This window comes from Aegilops tauschii, chromosome 5 (assembly GCF_002575655.3).
Source record: "Aegilops tauschii subsp. strangulata cultivar AL8/78 chromosome 5, Aet v6.0, whole genome shotgun sequence".
NCBI lineage: Eukaryota > Viridiplantae > Streptophyta > Magnoliopsida > Poales > Poaceae > Aegilops > Aegilops tauschii.
In genome coordinates, this window is record NC_053039.3 from 570,439,582 (window position 1) to 570,452,962 (window position 13,381).

A 13,381-nucleotide genomic window follows, 5' to 3' on the forward strand; every position below is an offset into this window, starting at 1 on the left:
CCGGGGCGCTGCCGCAAGTCGCGCTTTGATCCACCACCTCCGTCGCGCGGCCAGGTCTAACATCTGACAAATATTTTGTTGTTTGTGGGCAGAGAAATATGTGGATCTGAAAATAGCAGACAATATATAGCAGCCGGTGCATGCAGTCTTGGGCTCTTGGGTAAGCAAGCACGAAGGATTTTGCATGTCCACTCCTCCTTATGCGCTCCAGTTCTGAAAGCCGTTTTACAAAACAGCAGCATAACCAATGCAACATGCCCGGCGATGGGGGTTTTACATTTTTCTTTTCCGAAGCATCCCATTGTCCCCCGATCTACTCGTGCGGGTGCAATCTGGAGGATGTTAAATATAATCTTGATGTTTTCTGTACCTGCATATTTATTTTCTGCATGAGTTAGAGTCATGTAGGGCCAACTAGCGAACCTCGTCTACAGCTTTGTACTATATATTGGCAAGTGTAGACAATTGCTAAGATAAACAGTGTAAGCTAGTGTAATCATATAAATTGCTAGGTGGCAAAAAAATCACGACATAGTCTATCACTCGAATGCATGCATGGTGTATATGGGCCAACGGAAGTTGACCGTGTGGGCTGTATCAGAATGTTAAATATTGAGCGGACGGAAGCTTGAAGTAAAATGGGCTGGTTGAAACCAGATGGGCTGATTGAAGCCAGATGGGCTGGTCGAATCTGTAAACTATAGTAAACAGAAAATGGTTTTAAAAAGAAAAACTCAACCATATAGTCTGGAAGTAAAAAACAAAACAGGTTGCAAATACACACATATTATTTTTTGGTCCAGCCTAAATTCAACTAATTACTATGAATGAAAAATTACGTAGTAAATCGAGAATATAATTTAATACATAGAAGAGAATTAAAACAGAGCAAACCTCTTTAAATTTGAATGTAAGTACAAACGACGAACAACTCTTTGACACACTGTACTCCTTGTAATGACCATATATACTCCATGCTCATCCTCTTTTTAATAACAAAATTAATTAGTATCCATGCTTATGGGCAAAGGCAACTGAATAATTGCTATCTAGATCCTCGAAAAATGCAAAAAGTGTGATTTTTTTTTCAGATTCTAAATCTTTGCTTGCTACACTCCACTGAGCAGCTCTCCCTTGGGCTGATAGGGTGAACCTAAGATTTATTGTCAGTCGCTTCTTCTTTCTCGTGTCTGATCTCTATTCTCTGTGGCACGCTTTCGACAGGTTCCCCACTCGTGACGTCTAACGCATAGAGCATCTAAGGCAGTACCACGGTAGTGCGAGGCGTCTTCGCTACATTTCTCATAGGTTCGCCTCCTGAACACCGATGATCGAGCACTGGAAAACCTATTACTACGCACCGCCCCCTCTGATGATCAACTCATAAATCAGAAAGATACATACATATAACAATTACACATGTCAAAATCCAGAAAAGAATTGGGTCAAGCACAAGTTTTCACCAGTCCTCATCTACTTCTCTCTCGCGAACTTTCCCACAAGTCCCCCACTCGTCGCGTGTAGCACGTAAAGCATCTAGAGCAGTACCGCGATAATGCAAGACGTGCTGGGTGCAGTGAGCACTCACCTCACGGACCGATACCTTTTCGGCAATGCTTGCAGATTCGCTTCCGAGCACCGACGATCGAGCACCGAAAAACTTACTACTATGCACCGTTATAATCCAATTTGTCTTGTTTTGCTGAGAGCTGATCAGACGTTCAAATGATATAAAAATTGGAGTGAATCTACCTCTGAAACATCTTGTACAATGTACATCTTTCTAGTTATGTATATGTAATTATAAAGACACCACTATGAAGATATTTTGTATGCCATACACTATACAGATCTATACCAAGATATTTAAGGATACACATATACAAATACATCATTAAAGCACTGTCACCATGCATGTAATCCAAGTAAACATGTATTTTTGCGGGTTTTTTTTCTCGTATTTAATTGAGTTCGGTTTAAATATGTTTTAAGATGTATGTTTGAAAAAACAAAGTTTATTACATAAACAATTTGAATTGCCCACAATATAATATCTATGATCGTGATTTGGCAAAATACGAACAAATAAGTACTAAAGTTTAGTATAAATAGCTATAACAATCTCACATAATAAAGTTCAAAAAAGAATCGGGTTAGGCACAAGTCTTTTTAATCTTGAATGTAAATAAATTTCAGATTTCAAGGGGCATCCAAATCAGTATTACAAGTTCCCCAACTTCTCAGAAATCCATCCGCGAGTTGAGTAAGTTATCAATTTCAATGAGATACACTGGAATACTCGCCTGGAACTCCCCCGGGGGCGTGCGGCCTTTTAGAACCCTGCCTAACTCATAATATAATAATGTGCCAAGCTTTGTAGTTTGCCGTGCGAGCCCTCCGCCCCTGAATTTAATCACCTTCTTGGCACGCTGAAGCTCACCCCCTTGATACCTGATCAGCGCAATTGTGGGGAGAATGCTTCCATTGCCATGTAACACGGGATTTGGCATCGCGGCAGGCAATAGAGTTTGAAGAAGGAGACGGGTGTTTTCCATACAACGAGCGAGCACGCTAAGTCCTTCCAAAATTAGATTTCCGCATATTTGTGGCACAATTCACTCTTCTAGCAAACCATGCCACGCTTGTTTTACACACAAACCCTTGCTAAGGGTGACTTAGAAATTCCGACCCTTTTTATATGTTTACGCTTTATTTTTTGCTGCAGTCCCCATAAAAGTCCTATTGTTTGTTGACACTGCACCCTTTGATTTTGTTTCGCGGGCTACTAGTATGTGAAAGAAGGATTTGAAAGAAAGCTTAGATAAGATAAATGATATTATAACCAATGCATTCAAATTTGTAGAACATCTCAACTTATCAACCATGATTAATTTCAATTGAAGCCAAGCTGCTCCTGCCAGTTCAGAAGGCGCAGTCACTACGGGGACCCCTCCGCCAATAGTATTCGGGCGAGATAAAGAGCGTGACAAGAACACGGAAATGCTTCATGAGCAGGAAGTTGCTGATCAGCCAAATACCAACAGTGGTTTATGTTATTCTGTAATTGGTATTCATGGCATTGGCGGGTCTGGGAAATCTACCCTTGCACATTTAGTTTATGCCCATGAGAAGGACCAGCAAGAAAAAAAGGGCGACTATTTTGACCTTGTTATGAGGGTTCATGTTTCTCAGAATTTTAGCGTGGGTGACATTTTTAAGGAAATATTTGAGGTAGCTACAGGAAATTCGTGCCCTCAACTCAATAACCTTAACACCCTACAAGATAAGTTGGAGGAGAAATTGCATGGAAAACTATTTATCTTGGTTCTAGATGATGTCTTGTGCGATATTAGGGATGAGAGGCAGCATGGGTACCTGCGGCAGATATTTTCTCCGCTGAAGGCTAGAGAAGTAGGAAGCAAGATTCTGGTGACTAGTAGAATTGAAGATGCATTACTAGTTTTGGGTGCTAAAAAACTGAGATGTGTTCCCATATCTGACTTGGATGATGATGTCTTCTGTAAGTTGTTGATGCACTATGCACTTGAAGGAGCAATTCTAGATGATCATGTTCGAAGAAGACTGAATGTGGTTGGGGCTGACATTGCAAAAAAGTTGAAAGGGTCGCCTCTATCAGGTATGAGACCTGATGCTGAGTTTTGGAGAATAGCTAGAAAGATAAGTTTGTCGGCGGGACCATGGGAGCTCTATGGTGGAGCTACAAACATCTTGATCAGCATGCTAGGCGATGCTTTGCTTATTGCAGTATTTTCCCCGGAAAACATCACATGCAGTGTGATGAATTAGTTGAACTGTGGGTGGCACAAGGGATTATAAGAAGTACTAATGAAGGGGAGGAAATGGAAGATATCGGTCGAGAATACTTCTATGAACTAGTGTCAACCTCATTTCTGCAGCAAGGAGGGAAGGACAAAAATGGCAAGGACTACTTTTAAATGCATGATCTGCTGCATGATTTAATAGGGATGGTCGCCAGAAGTAATTGCTTTTGAATCGAGAAGGCAGCGGCTAGGGAAAAGAAATTTGGACAGGAGAAGTTCCTCGAGATGTTCCACATCTTTATATTTACCAATATAGTGGAACATTCATGACCGGAAAGATCCTTGAATTAAAAAATTTGCGGACTCTCATGATTTATAATGCTGGTTGGGGTTCAGCAATCGAGGAAGTCATTGAGATTATATAAGGGTCTGCTGAAACTGCGGGTACTGGCCATAAATTTGCCTTTAGTTATGCTCTCAGTCCCCGAATCTGTTTGTCAGTTAAAGCATCTTCGCCATCTTAGCTTCGGGACAGAAACATCAAACTTGGTGATTTTACGAAGCACACTAACCAAGCTTTACCATATCCAGATGTCTCTCGTACTACAAAGGTTCGCGGTGTCCAAATTGGATGGTGGGTAAGCAGAGCGGCGGCCCAAAGGACCTACAGGAACTCGAGTTCTCGGAATGCAGCCAACTCGGACCTGCTCCTGAACTCGAGGGTTTCATTCATCTGCGTTCACTCTGGCTATGGGGCTGCAGGTGGGACAGCTTACCAAGTAATATGGAGAACCTCATGTCGATCAAGAAACTGACGGTTGACCATTGCTTGAACATCCGCTGGCTTCTTGATAGAATCGAGGAAATATCTTAAATCTGATTGGAATCGAAAATGCATCTTCAATGTCTGGTGGGAATATAGTCAATAATCAGGAGTCTGGGGCAAGCTAAAAATAATTGTACAAATAACGAGCAGGTAGAATATGCTCGAATTTGATATGTGGAAAAAGTACTTATTAGTGTGAACTTTACATTACAGTGGGTAATATATTTGAATACTGCTTTTAAAATCAAAAAACCTTGTGGTAAGTAGGCATTGCCTTCTTAATTTGTCTACTGTCAATACTAGCATCTAACTGAATATGTGAATATGGAGTCATTTGCTCCAGCTCCACCCATGCGGTCAATAATTATGGAGTTTCTGGATATGGCAGTATGCTGTGTATGTGAAGTGCAGACTCTGAAATGTTCTTGGATGGGCATGTACTCTTCCTGTCTATCTCTGTCTCAATGCTATGTATGTATATGGGCTGTTTTAATATAGGTTGGACCAAACATCAAGTGCGTGCTACCCCGTTCTCCCGCCGGCCATCTAAATAATTTGCACCCTGTCCAGTCAGTTGTACACAACTTTTGAATGCCTACCACAAGGTTTCCCGAAGTAAGTCACATTCTGGAAATAGATCGACAAAAGAATTTGAATGAAGTACAAGATGCAATTATCTACAGCGCCGCAGTCAACCTCGCTTACATTGCCTTAGCTGCTTCAGCAGTGTTACACAAATTCGGAAGGGGGTCTATTACCACAAGGTTTCCTAAGAAGTGAAGAATTAGAGCGATGCCCCAAGCAGGTGAACAAATCAGCATACAAAAGGCAAGTACTGAAAAGAAAAGGATGCATCCAGACACCGCAGTAGACACAATATAGCTACACTGCAAGGTCCAGATCAATCAAGTATTCTCAGGCTATTAGTACCTAGAAATTTAAATAACTACTGGGCCCACCACATGCAGAATCATCACTGCAACAGCAGCGAGCGTTATGAGACGACGTAGCATTCCTTGACAATACCCGTCAGCACATTATTAATATCTCCACGGTTGAGGAGGATCCATGTGTGAGTCGCTCCTTGACCAGGCGCCTGCAAGCTTCATTCACCTGGGATCTCGTCGGGTCAGTGGCATCGCATTTCTCACATGGGTGTACACCATACATCTCGATTCTCTTCAATCCCACAGCTCGCTCCATGACTAGCCTTATGTAGTTTGTCACCTTGTCTTCCTCCTCGAACCCGGACATCAGCAGCGACTTCAAGTTCAGGTGCTTCAAATTCTTGGATGGGTCCCACACCACATAGGTCTTCTCGGCACTGTCCTCGACCGTTCTGAGACATGCATACCGTTCTCGGCACAACTTCATGCATGGATGATCGACATAGAAAGTAAACAATACATGGTACAATTAAACTCGCAACCAACCCATGCATGCAGGAAAGCATATATATAGCAACAATTGCAGTTAAACATCTTTGCCATTTAAAATTTTGCAACAAGATCAATACTACCATCTAGGTAAGTTTAGGCCCCTCCAAAGCTTTTGAAAGAATGTGCATGAACTAAATCCTGCATGAAAGTGATGCACATGAATATGCTTCCAGGATTCCTATGCAATCATAGTCCCCTCTACAAAATTAAATGGAGCAACGAAACCTCCGCTTGCATTGCCTCCGTAGTTATATACAATTATAATGTGGCGTTCTGTACGCACTACTTCTAACACAGTTTCATGAGAAGTGAAAACCAGATCGATTCCCTGGCATACGTTGTTAATGTTGAATATTCTGGAAGCATGTCATGCTAGAAGGGAGTCACATCCAGGCTAAGATGTGGATTAAATTTAAAGAAGGTAAAGTAACCACCATACTTTGAAAATCTGCAGCGCAGGTGCAGCTTCGAGGAAAAATAGGGTCCAGTTCAGATCACACTCAGGAAAGATAGCTGGAAGTTCCACACACGTCAGGTTTTTTAACATAGCAGTGAGGTGCTTTGGATGTTCCGGCTTAATCCAAATCTGCAGCAAGAACACAATAGAGACATCTAACATTTAGTAGAGAAGGAGAAGAAGAGTGTACGATATTTAGAAGCATGTGAAACTCATCCAGAATGAATAGAAATTGGCTAACCATTTGGCAGCAAAAGTTAAGATTGAGTATAGACAGGTTCTTGGCACTACTTGACAGACACTCGCTCAGTGAGAATGGCGCCTGCCACGTCATGGCATGAGAACTGAAGGTCACATGGCGAAGCTCTGGGACGTAGCCGAAGCTCACCGGAGGGTTCCCATAGCGCCATGATTCGCACCACACTTGCCTGAGCTTGGGGACAGAGACAAGCTCGACCCGCGTGCATACAAAGCAGAACAAGACGAGCCCCTGGAGCCCAGAGCACGGCGTGTCGATCTTGACCGTGGAGTGCTCCTCTACCAGTGTGCAGAATCTAAGGGTGAGGTTCTTGAGGTTATCGCAAGCCCTAATGATGTCGGCCACATCGGTGTCTCCGAACACAAGTTGTGTGAGAATTAGCTCGGTGAGCCACCGGAACGCAACTGGGCAGGCACAGGAGAAGGACATGAACTCCTTCGCGGACTGGGTACGCACCCCGCCATCTTCTTTCGCACATGTCGAGTGTATGTAAAACTCAAGACATTCAGTCTCACCGCGGGTGACAACGTCCTCGACGGCGCGGCCTATGGATCTCAGGTGAGGGTCCGACTCAGGGAAGAAGACGAGGCGGAGGGTCTTGATGGCGCGCTTGCACTCAGCCGGAGGAGACAGTAGCCTGCACGTCGCGGCCGTGAACGCCTCCATGGTCGCGACCGGATCAGTCGCTCCGCCGAAGTGGCGGACGTCGAGGTGCAGGCGTGAGAGCCGGTGGGGGAGGTGCCGCCACCGCGTGGAGACTGCGCCTGCGCGGACCGCGTCCCGCAGGTCGAGGCGCTCGAGGATTCCGAGGAGGATGTCATCGGTGAGCGCGCTGATTCTGTCCTCGTCTGGGTCGTCGATGTTGAGCTTGTTCGGCGGCGGTGGCGGGATTCGGAGGGCGGTTGAAACCTTAGCTAGAAGCAGAACCAATCGCTTGTATGCGGCCCGGAGGGACGGCTTCCTGCTCCGTGGCCGGGGCTCCTCCGGCGCTCCGCTCCCCACCTCCAATGTGCGGCCTGTGGATCTGGACGGAACAGGGGAAGCCAGCTCCGCCGCGCAGCCATGTCGGTGCATCTGATTTCCCTCCGGCCGGGGCGCTGCCGCAAGTCGCGCTTTGATCCACCACCTCCGTCGCGCGGCCAGGTCTAACATCTGACAAATATTTTGTTGTTTGTGGGCAGAGAAATATGTGGATCTGAAAATAGCAGACGATATATAGCAGCCGGTGCATGCAGTCTTGGGCTCTTGGGTAAGCAAGCACGAAGGATTTTGCATGTCCACTCCTCCTTATGCGCTCCAGTTCTGAAAGCCGTTTTACAAAACAGCAGCATAACCAATGCAACATGCCCGGCGATGGGGGTTTTACATTTTTCTTTTCCGAAGCATCCCATTGTCCCCCGATCTACTCGTGCGGGTGCAATCTGGAGGATGTTAAATATAATCTTGATGTTTTCTGTACCTGCATATTTATTTTCTGCATGAGTTAGAGTCATGTAGGGCCAACTAGCGAACCTCGTCTACAGCTTTGTACTATATATTGGCAAGTGTAGACAATTGCTAAGATAAACAGTGTAAGCTAGTGTAATCATATAAATTGCTAGGTGGCAAAAAAATCACGACATAGTCTATCACTCGAATGCATGCATGGTGTATATGGGCCAACGGAAGTTGACCGTGTGGGCTGTATCAGAATGTTAAATATTGAGCGGACGGAAGCTTGAAGTAAAATGGGCTGGTTGAAACCAGATGGGCTGATTGAAGCCAGATGGGCTGGTCGAATCTGTAAACTATAGTAAACAGAAAATGGTTTTAAAAAGAAAAACTCAACCATATAGTCTGGAAGTAAAAAACAAAACAGGGTGCAAATACACACATATTATTTTTTGGTCCAGCCTAAATTCAACTAATTACTATGAATGAAAAATTACGTAGTAAATCGAGAATATAATTTAATACATAGAAGAGAATTAAAACAGAGCAAACCTCTTTAAATTTGAATGTAAGTACAAACGACGAACAACTCTTTGACACACTGTACTCCTTGTAATGACCATATATACTCCATGCTCATCCTCTTTTTAATAACAAAATTAATTAGTATCCATGCTTATGGGCAAAGGCAACTGAATAATTGCTATCTAGATCCTCGAAAAATGCAAAAAGTGTGATTTTTTTTCAGATTCTAAATCTTTGCTTGCTACACTCCACTGAGCAGCTCTCCCTTGGGCTGATAGGGTGAACCTAAGATTTATTGTCAGTCGCTTCTTCTTTCTCGTGTCTGATCTCTATTCTCTGTGGCACGCTTTCGACAGGTTCCCCACTCGTGACATCTAACGCATAGAGCATCTAAGGCAGTACCACGGTAGTGCGAGGCGTCTTCGCTACATTTCTCATAGGTTCGCCTCCTGAACACCGATGATCGAGCACTGGAAAACCTATTACTACGCACCGCCCCCTCTGATGATCAACTCATAAATCAGAAAGATACATACATATAACAATTACACATGTCAAAATCCAGAAAAGAATTGGGTCAAGCACAAGTTTTCACCAGTCCTCATCTACTTCTCTCTCGCGAACTTTCCCACAAGTCCCCCACTCGTCGCGTGTAGCACGTAAAGCATCTAGAGCAGTACCGCGATAATGCAAGACGTGCTGGGTGCAGTGAGCACTCACCTCACGGACCGATACCTTTTCGGCAATGCTTGCAGATTCGCTTCCGAGCACCGACGATCGAGCACCGAAAAACTTACTACTATGCACCGTTATAATCCAATTTGTCTTGTTTTGCTGAGAGCTGATCAGACGTTCAAATGATATAAAAATTGGAGTGAATCTACCTCTGAAACATCTTGTACAATGTACATCTTTCTAGTTATGTATATGTAATTATAAAGACACCACTATGAAGATATTTTGTATGCCATACACTATACAGATCTATACCAAGATATTTAAGGATACACATATACAAATACATCATTAAAGCACTGTCACCATGCATGTAATCCAAGTAAACATGTATTTTTGCGGGTTTTTTTTCTCGTATTTAATTGAGTTCGGTTTAAATATGTTTTAAGATGTATGTTTGAAAAAACAAAGTTTATTACATAAACAATTTGAATTGCCCACAATATAATATCTATGATCGTGATTTGGCAAAATACGAACAAATAAGTACTAAAGTTTAGTATAAATAGCTATAACAATCTCACATAATAAAGTTCAAAAAAGAATCGGGTTAGGCACAAGTCTTTTTAATCTTGAATGTAAATAAATTTCAGATTTCAAGGGGCATCCAAATCAGTATTACAAGTTCCCCAACTTCTCAGAAATCCATCCGCGAGTTGAGTAAGTTATCAATTTCAATGAGATACACTGGAATACTCGCCTGGAACTCCCCCGGGGGCGTGCGGCCTTTTAGAACCCTGCCTAACTCATAATATAATAATGTGCCAAGCTTTGTAGTTTGCCGTGCGAGCCCTCCGCCCCTGAATTTAATCACCTTCTTGGCACGCTGAAGCTCACCCCCTTGATACCTGATCAGCGCAATTGTGGGGAGAATGCTTCCATTGCCATGTAACACGGGATTTGGCATCGCGGCAGGCAATAGAGTTTGAAGAAGGAGACGGGTGTTTTCCATACAACGAGCGAGCACGCTAAGTCCTTCCAAAATTAGATTTCCGCATATTTGTGGCACAATTCACTCTTCTAGCAAACCATGCCACGCTTGTTTTACACACAAACCCTTGCTAAGGGTGACTTAGAAATTCCGACCCTTTTTATATGTTTACGCTTTATTTTTTGCTGCAGTCCCCATAAAAGTCCTATTGTTTGTTGACACTGCACCCTTTGATTTTGTTTCGCGGGCTACTAGTATGTGAAAGAAGGATTTGAAAGAAAGCTTAGATAAGATAAATGATATTATAACCAATGCATTCAAATTTGTAGAACATCTCAACTTATCAACCATGATTAATTTCAATTGAAGCCAAGCTGCTCCTGCCAGTTCAGAAGGCGCAGTCACTACGGGGACCCCTCCGCCAATAGTATTCGGGCGAGATAAAGAGCGTGACAAGAACACGGAAATGCTTCATGAGCAGGAAGTTGCTGATCAGCCAAATACCAACAGTGGTTTATGTTATTCTGTAATTGGTATTCATGGCATTGGCGGGTCTGGGAAATCTACCCTTGCACATTTAGTTTATGCCCATGAGAAGGACCAGCAAGAAAAAAAGGGCGACTATTTTGACCTTGTTATGAGGGTTCATGTTTCTCAGAATTTTAGCGTGGGTGACATTTTTAAGGAAATATTTGAGGTAGCTACAGGAAATTCGTGCCCTCAACTCAATAACCTTAACACCCTACAAGATAAGTTGGAGGAGAAATTGCATGGAAAACGATTTATCTTGGTTCTAGATGATGTCTTGTGCGATATTAGGGATGAGAGGCAGCATGGGTACCTGCGGCAGATATTTTCTCCGCTGAAGGCTAGAGAAGTAGGAAGCAAGATTCTGGTGACTAGTAGAATTGAAGATGCATTACTAGTTTTGGGTGCTAAAAAACTGAGATGTGTTCCCATATCTGACTTGGATGATGATGTCTTCTGTAAGTTGTTGATGCACTATGCACTTGAAGGAGCAATTCTAGATGATCATGTTCGAAGAAGACTGAATGTGGTTGGGGCTGACATTGCAAAAAAGTTGAAAGGGTCGCCTCTATCAGGTATGAGACCTGATGCTGAGTTTTGGAGAATAGCTAGAAAGATAAGTTTGTCGGCGGGACCATGGGAGCTCTATGGTGGAGCTACAAACATCTTGATCAGCATGCTAGGCGATGCTTTGCTTATTGCAGTATTTTCCCCGGAAAACATCACATGCAGTGTGATGAATTAGTTGAACTGTGGGTGGCACAAGGGATTATAAGAAGTACTAATGAAGGGGAGGAAATGGAAGATATCGGTCGAGAATACTTCTATGAACTAGTGTCAACCTCATTTCTGCAGCAAGGAGGGAAGGACAAAAATGGCAAGGACTACTTTTAAATGCATGATCTGCTGCATGATTTAGTAGGGATGGTCGCCAGAAGTAATTGCTTTTGAATCGAGAAGGCAGCGGCTAGGGAAAAGAAATTTGGACAGGAGAAGTTCCTCGAGATGTTCCACATCTTTATATTTACCAATATAGTGGAACATTCATGACCGGAAAGATCCTTGAATTAAAAAATTTGCGGACTCTCATGATTTATAATGCTGGTTGGGGTTCAGCAATCGAGGAAGTCATTGAGATTATATAAGGGTCTGCTGAAACTGCGGGTACTGGCCATAAATTTGCCTTTAGTTATGCTCTCAGTCCCCGAATCTGTTTGTCAGTTAAAGCATCTTCGCCATCTTAGCTTCGGGACAGAAACATCAAACTTGGTGATTTTACGAAGCACACTAACCAAGCTTTACCATATCCAGATGTCTCTCGTACTACAAAGGTTCGCGGTGTCCAAATTGGATGGTGGGTAAGCAGAGCGGCGGCCCAAAGGACCTACAGGAACTCGAGTTCTCGGAATGCAGCCAACTCGGACCTGCTCCTGAACTCGAGGGTTTCATTCATCTGCGTTCACTCTGGCTATGGGGCTGCAGGTGGGACAGCTTACCAAGTAATATGGAGAACCTCATGTCGATCAAGAAACTGACGGTTGACCATTGCTTGAACATCCGCTGGCTTCTTGATAGAATCGAGGAAATATCTTAAATCTGATTGGAATCGAAAATGCATCTTCAATGTCTGGTGGGAATATAGTCAATAATCAGGAGTCTGGGGCAAGCTAAAAATAATTGTACAAATAACGAGCAGGTAGAATATGCTCGAATTTGATATGTGGAAAAAGTACTTATTAGTGTGAACTTTACATTACAGTGGGTAATATATTTGAATACTGCTTTTAAAATCAAAAAACCTTGTGGTAAGTAGGCATTGCCTTCTTAATTTGTCTACTGTCAATACTAGCATCTAACTGAGTATGTGAATATGGAGTCATTTGCTCCAGCTCCACCCATGCGGTCAATAATTGCGGAGTTTCTGGATATGGCAGTATGCTGTGTATGTGAAGTGCAGAGTGCAGACTCTGAAATGTTCTTGGATGGGCATGTACTCTTCCTGTCTATCTCTGTCTCAATGCTATATATGTATATGGGCTGTTTTAATATAGGTTGGACCAAACATCAAGTGCGTGCTACCCCGTTCTCCCGCCGGCCATCTAAATAATTTGCACCCTGTCCAGTCAGTTGTACACAACTTTTGAATGCCTACCACAAGGTTTCCCGAAGTAAGTCACATTCGGGAAATAGATCGACAAAAGAATTTGAATGAAGTACAAGATGCAATTATCTACAGCGCCGCAGTCAACCTCGCTTACATTGCCTTAGCTGCTTCAGCAGTGTTACACAAATTCGGAAGGGGGTCTATTACCACAAGGTTTCCTAAGAAGTGAAGAATTAGAGCGATGCCCCAAGCAGGTGAACAAATCAGCATACAAAAGGCAAGTACTGAAAAGAAAAGTACACACAATATAGCTACACTGCAAGGTCCAGATCAATCAAGTATTCTCAGGCTATTAGTACCTAGA

At 43.2% G+C, this 13,381-nt stretch overlaps 1 protein-coding gene and 2 pseudogenes across 1 annotated transcript; 2 read left to right on the plus strand and 1 right to left on the minus strand.

Moving 5' to 3' along the window:
- Positions 1-7: 7 nt before the first annotated feature.
- LOC141022205 (putative disease resistance RPP13-like protein 1) lies at positions 8-4,853 on the plus strand (annotated as a pseudogene).
- A 784-nt stretch (positions 4,854-5,637) lies between these two features.
- Positions 5,638-7,837, minus strand: LOC141023194 (F-box/FBD/LRR-repeat protein At2g04230-like). Its single transcript, XM_073499537.1, has 3 exons — positions 6,746-7,837; positions 6,487-6,633; positions 5,638-5,976 (listed from the first exon to the last, which is right to left on the minus strand). Exons 1-3 carry the CDS (start codon positions 7,835-7,837, stop codon positions 5,638-5,640), a joined length of 1,578 nt encoding a protein of 525 aa, XP_073355638.1.
- A 1,099-nt stretch (positions 7,838-8,936) lies between these two features.
- On the plus strand, positions 8,937-13,060 carry LOC141022745 (putative disease resistance protein RGA3; annotated as a pseudogene).
- Positions 13,061-13,381: the final 321 nt, after the last annotated feature.

Bases quoted from the DNA above. Each gene is read 5' to 3' on its own strand.
- LOC141023194 (XM_073499537.1), bottom strand. From the start codon at position 7,837: ATGCACCGACATGGCTGCGCGGCGGAGCTGGCTTCCCCTGTTCCGTCC. The intron at 6,634-6,745 runs GTTAGCCAATTT...TTCTTGCTGCAG, and splicing joins TTAACTTTTGCTGCCAAATG to ATTTGGATTAAGCCGGAACA. The intron at 5,977-6,486 runs GTATGGTGGTTA...CCATGCATGAAG, and splicing joins CTGCGCTGCAGATTTTCAAA to TTGTGCCGAGAACGGTATGC.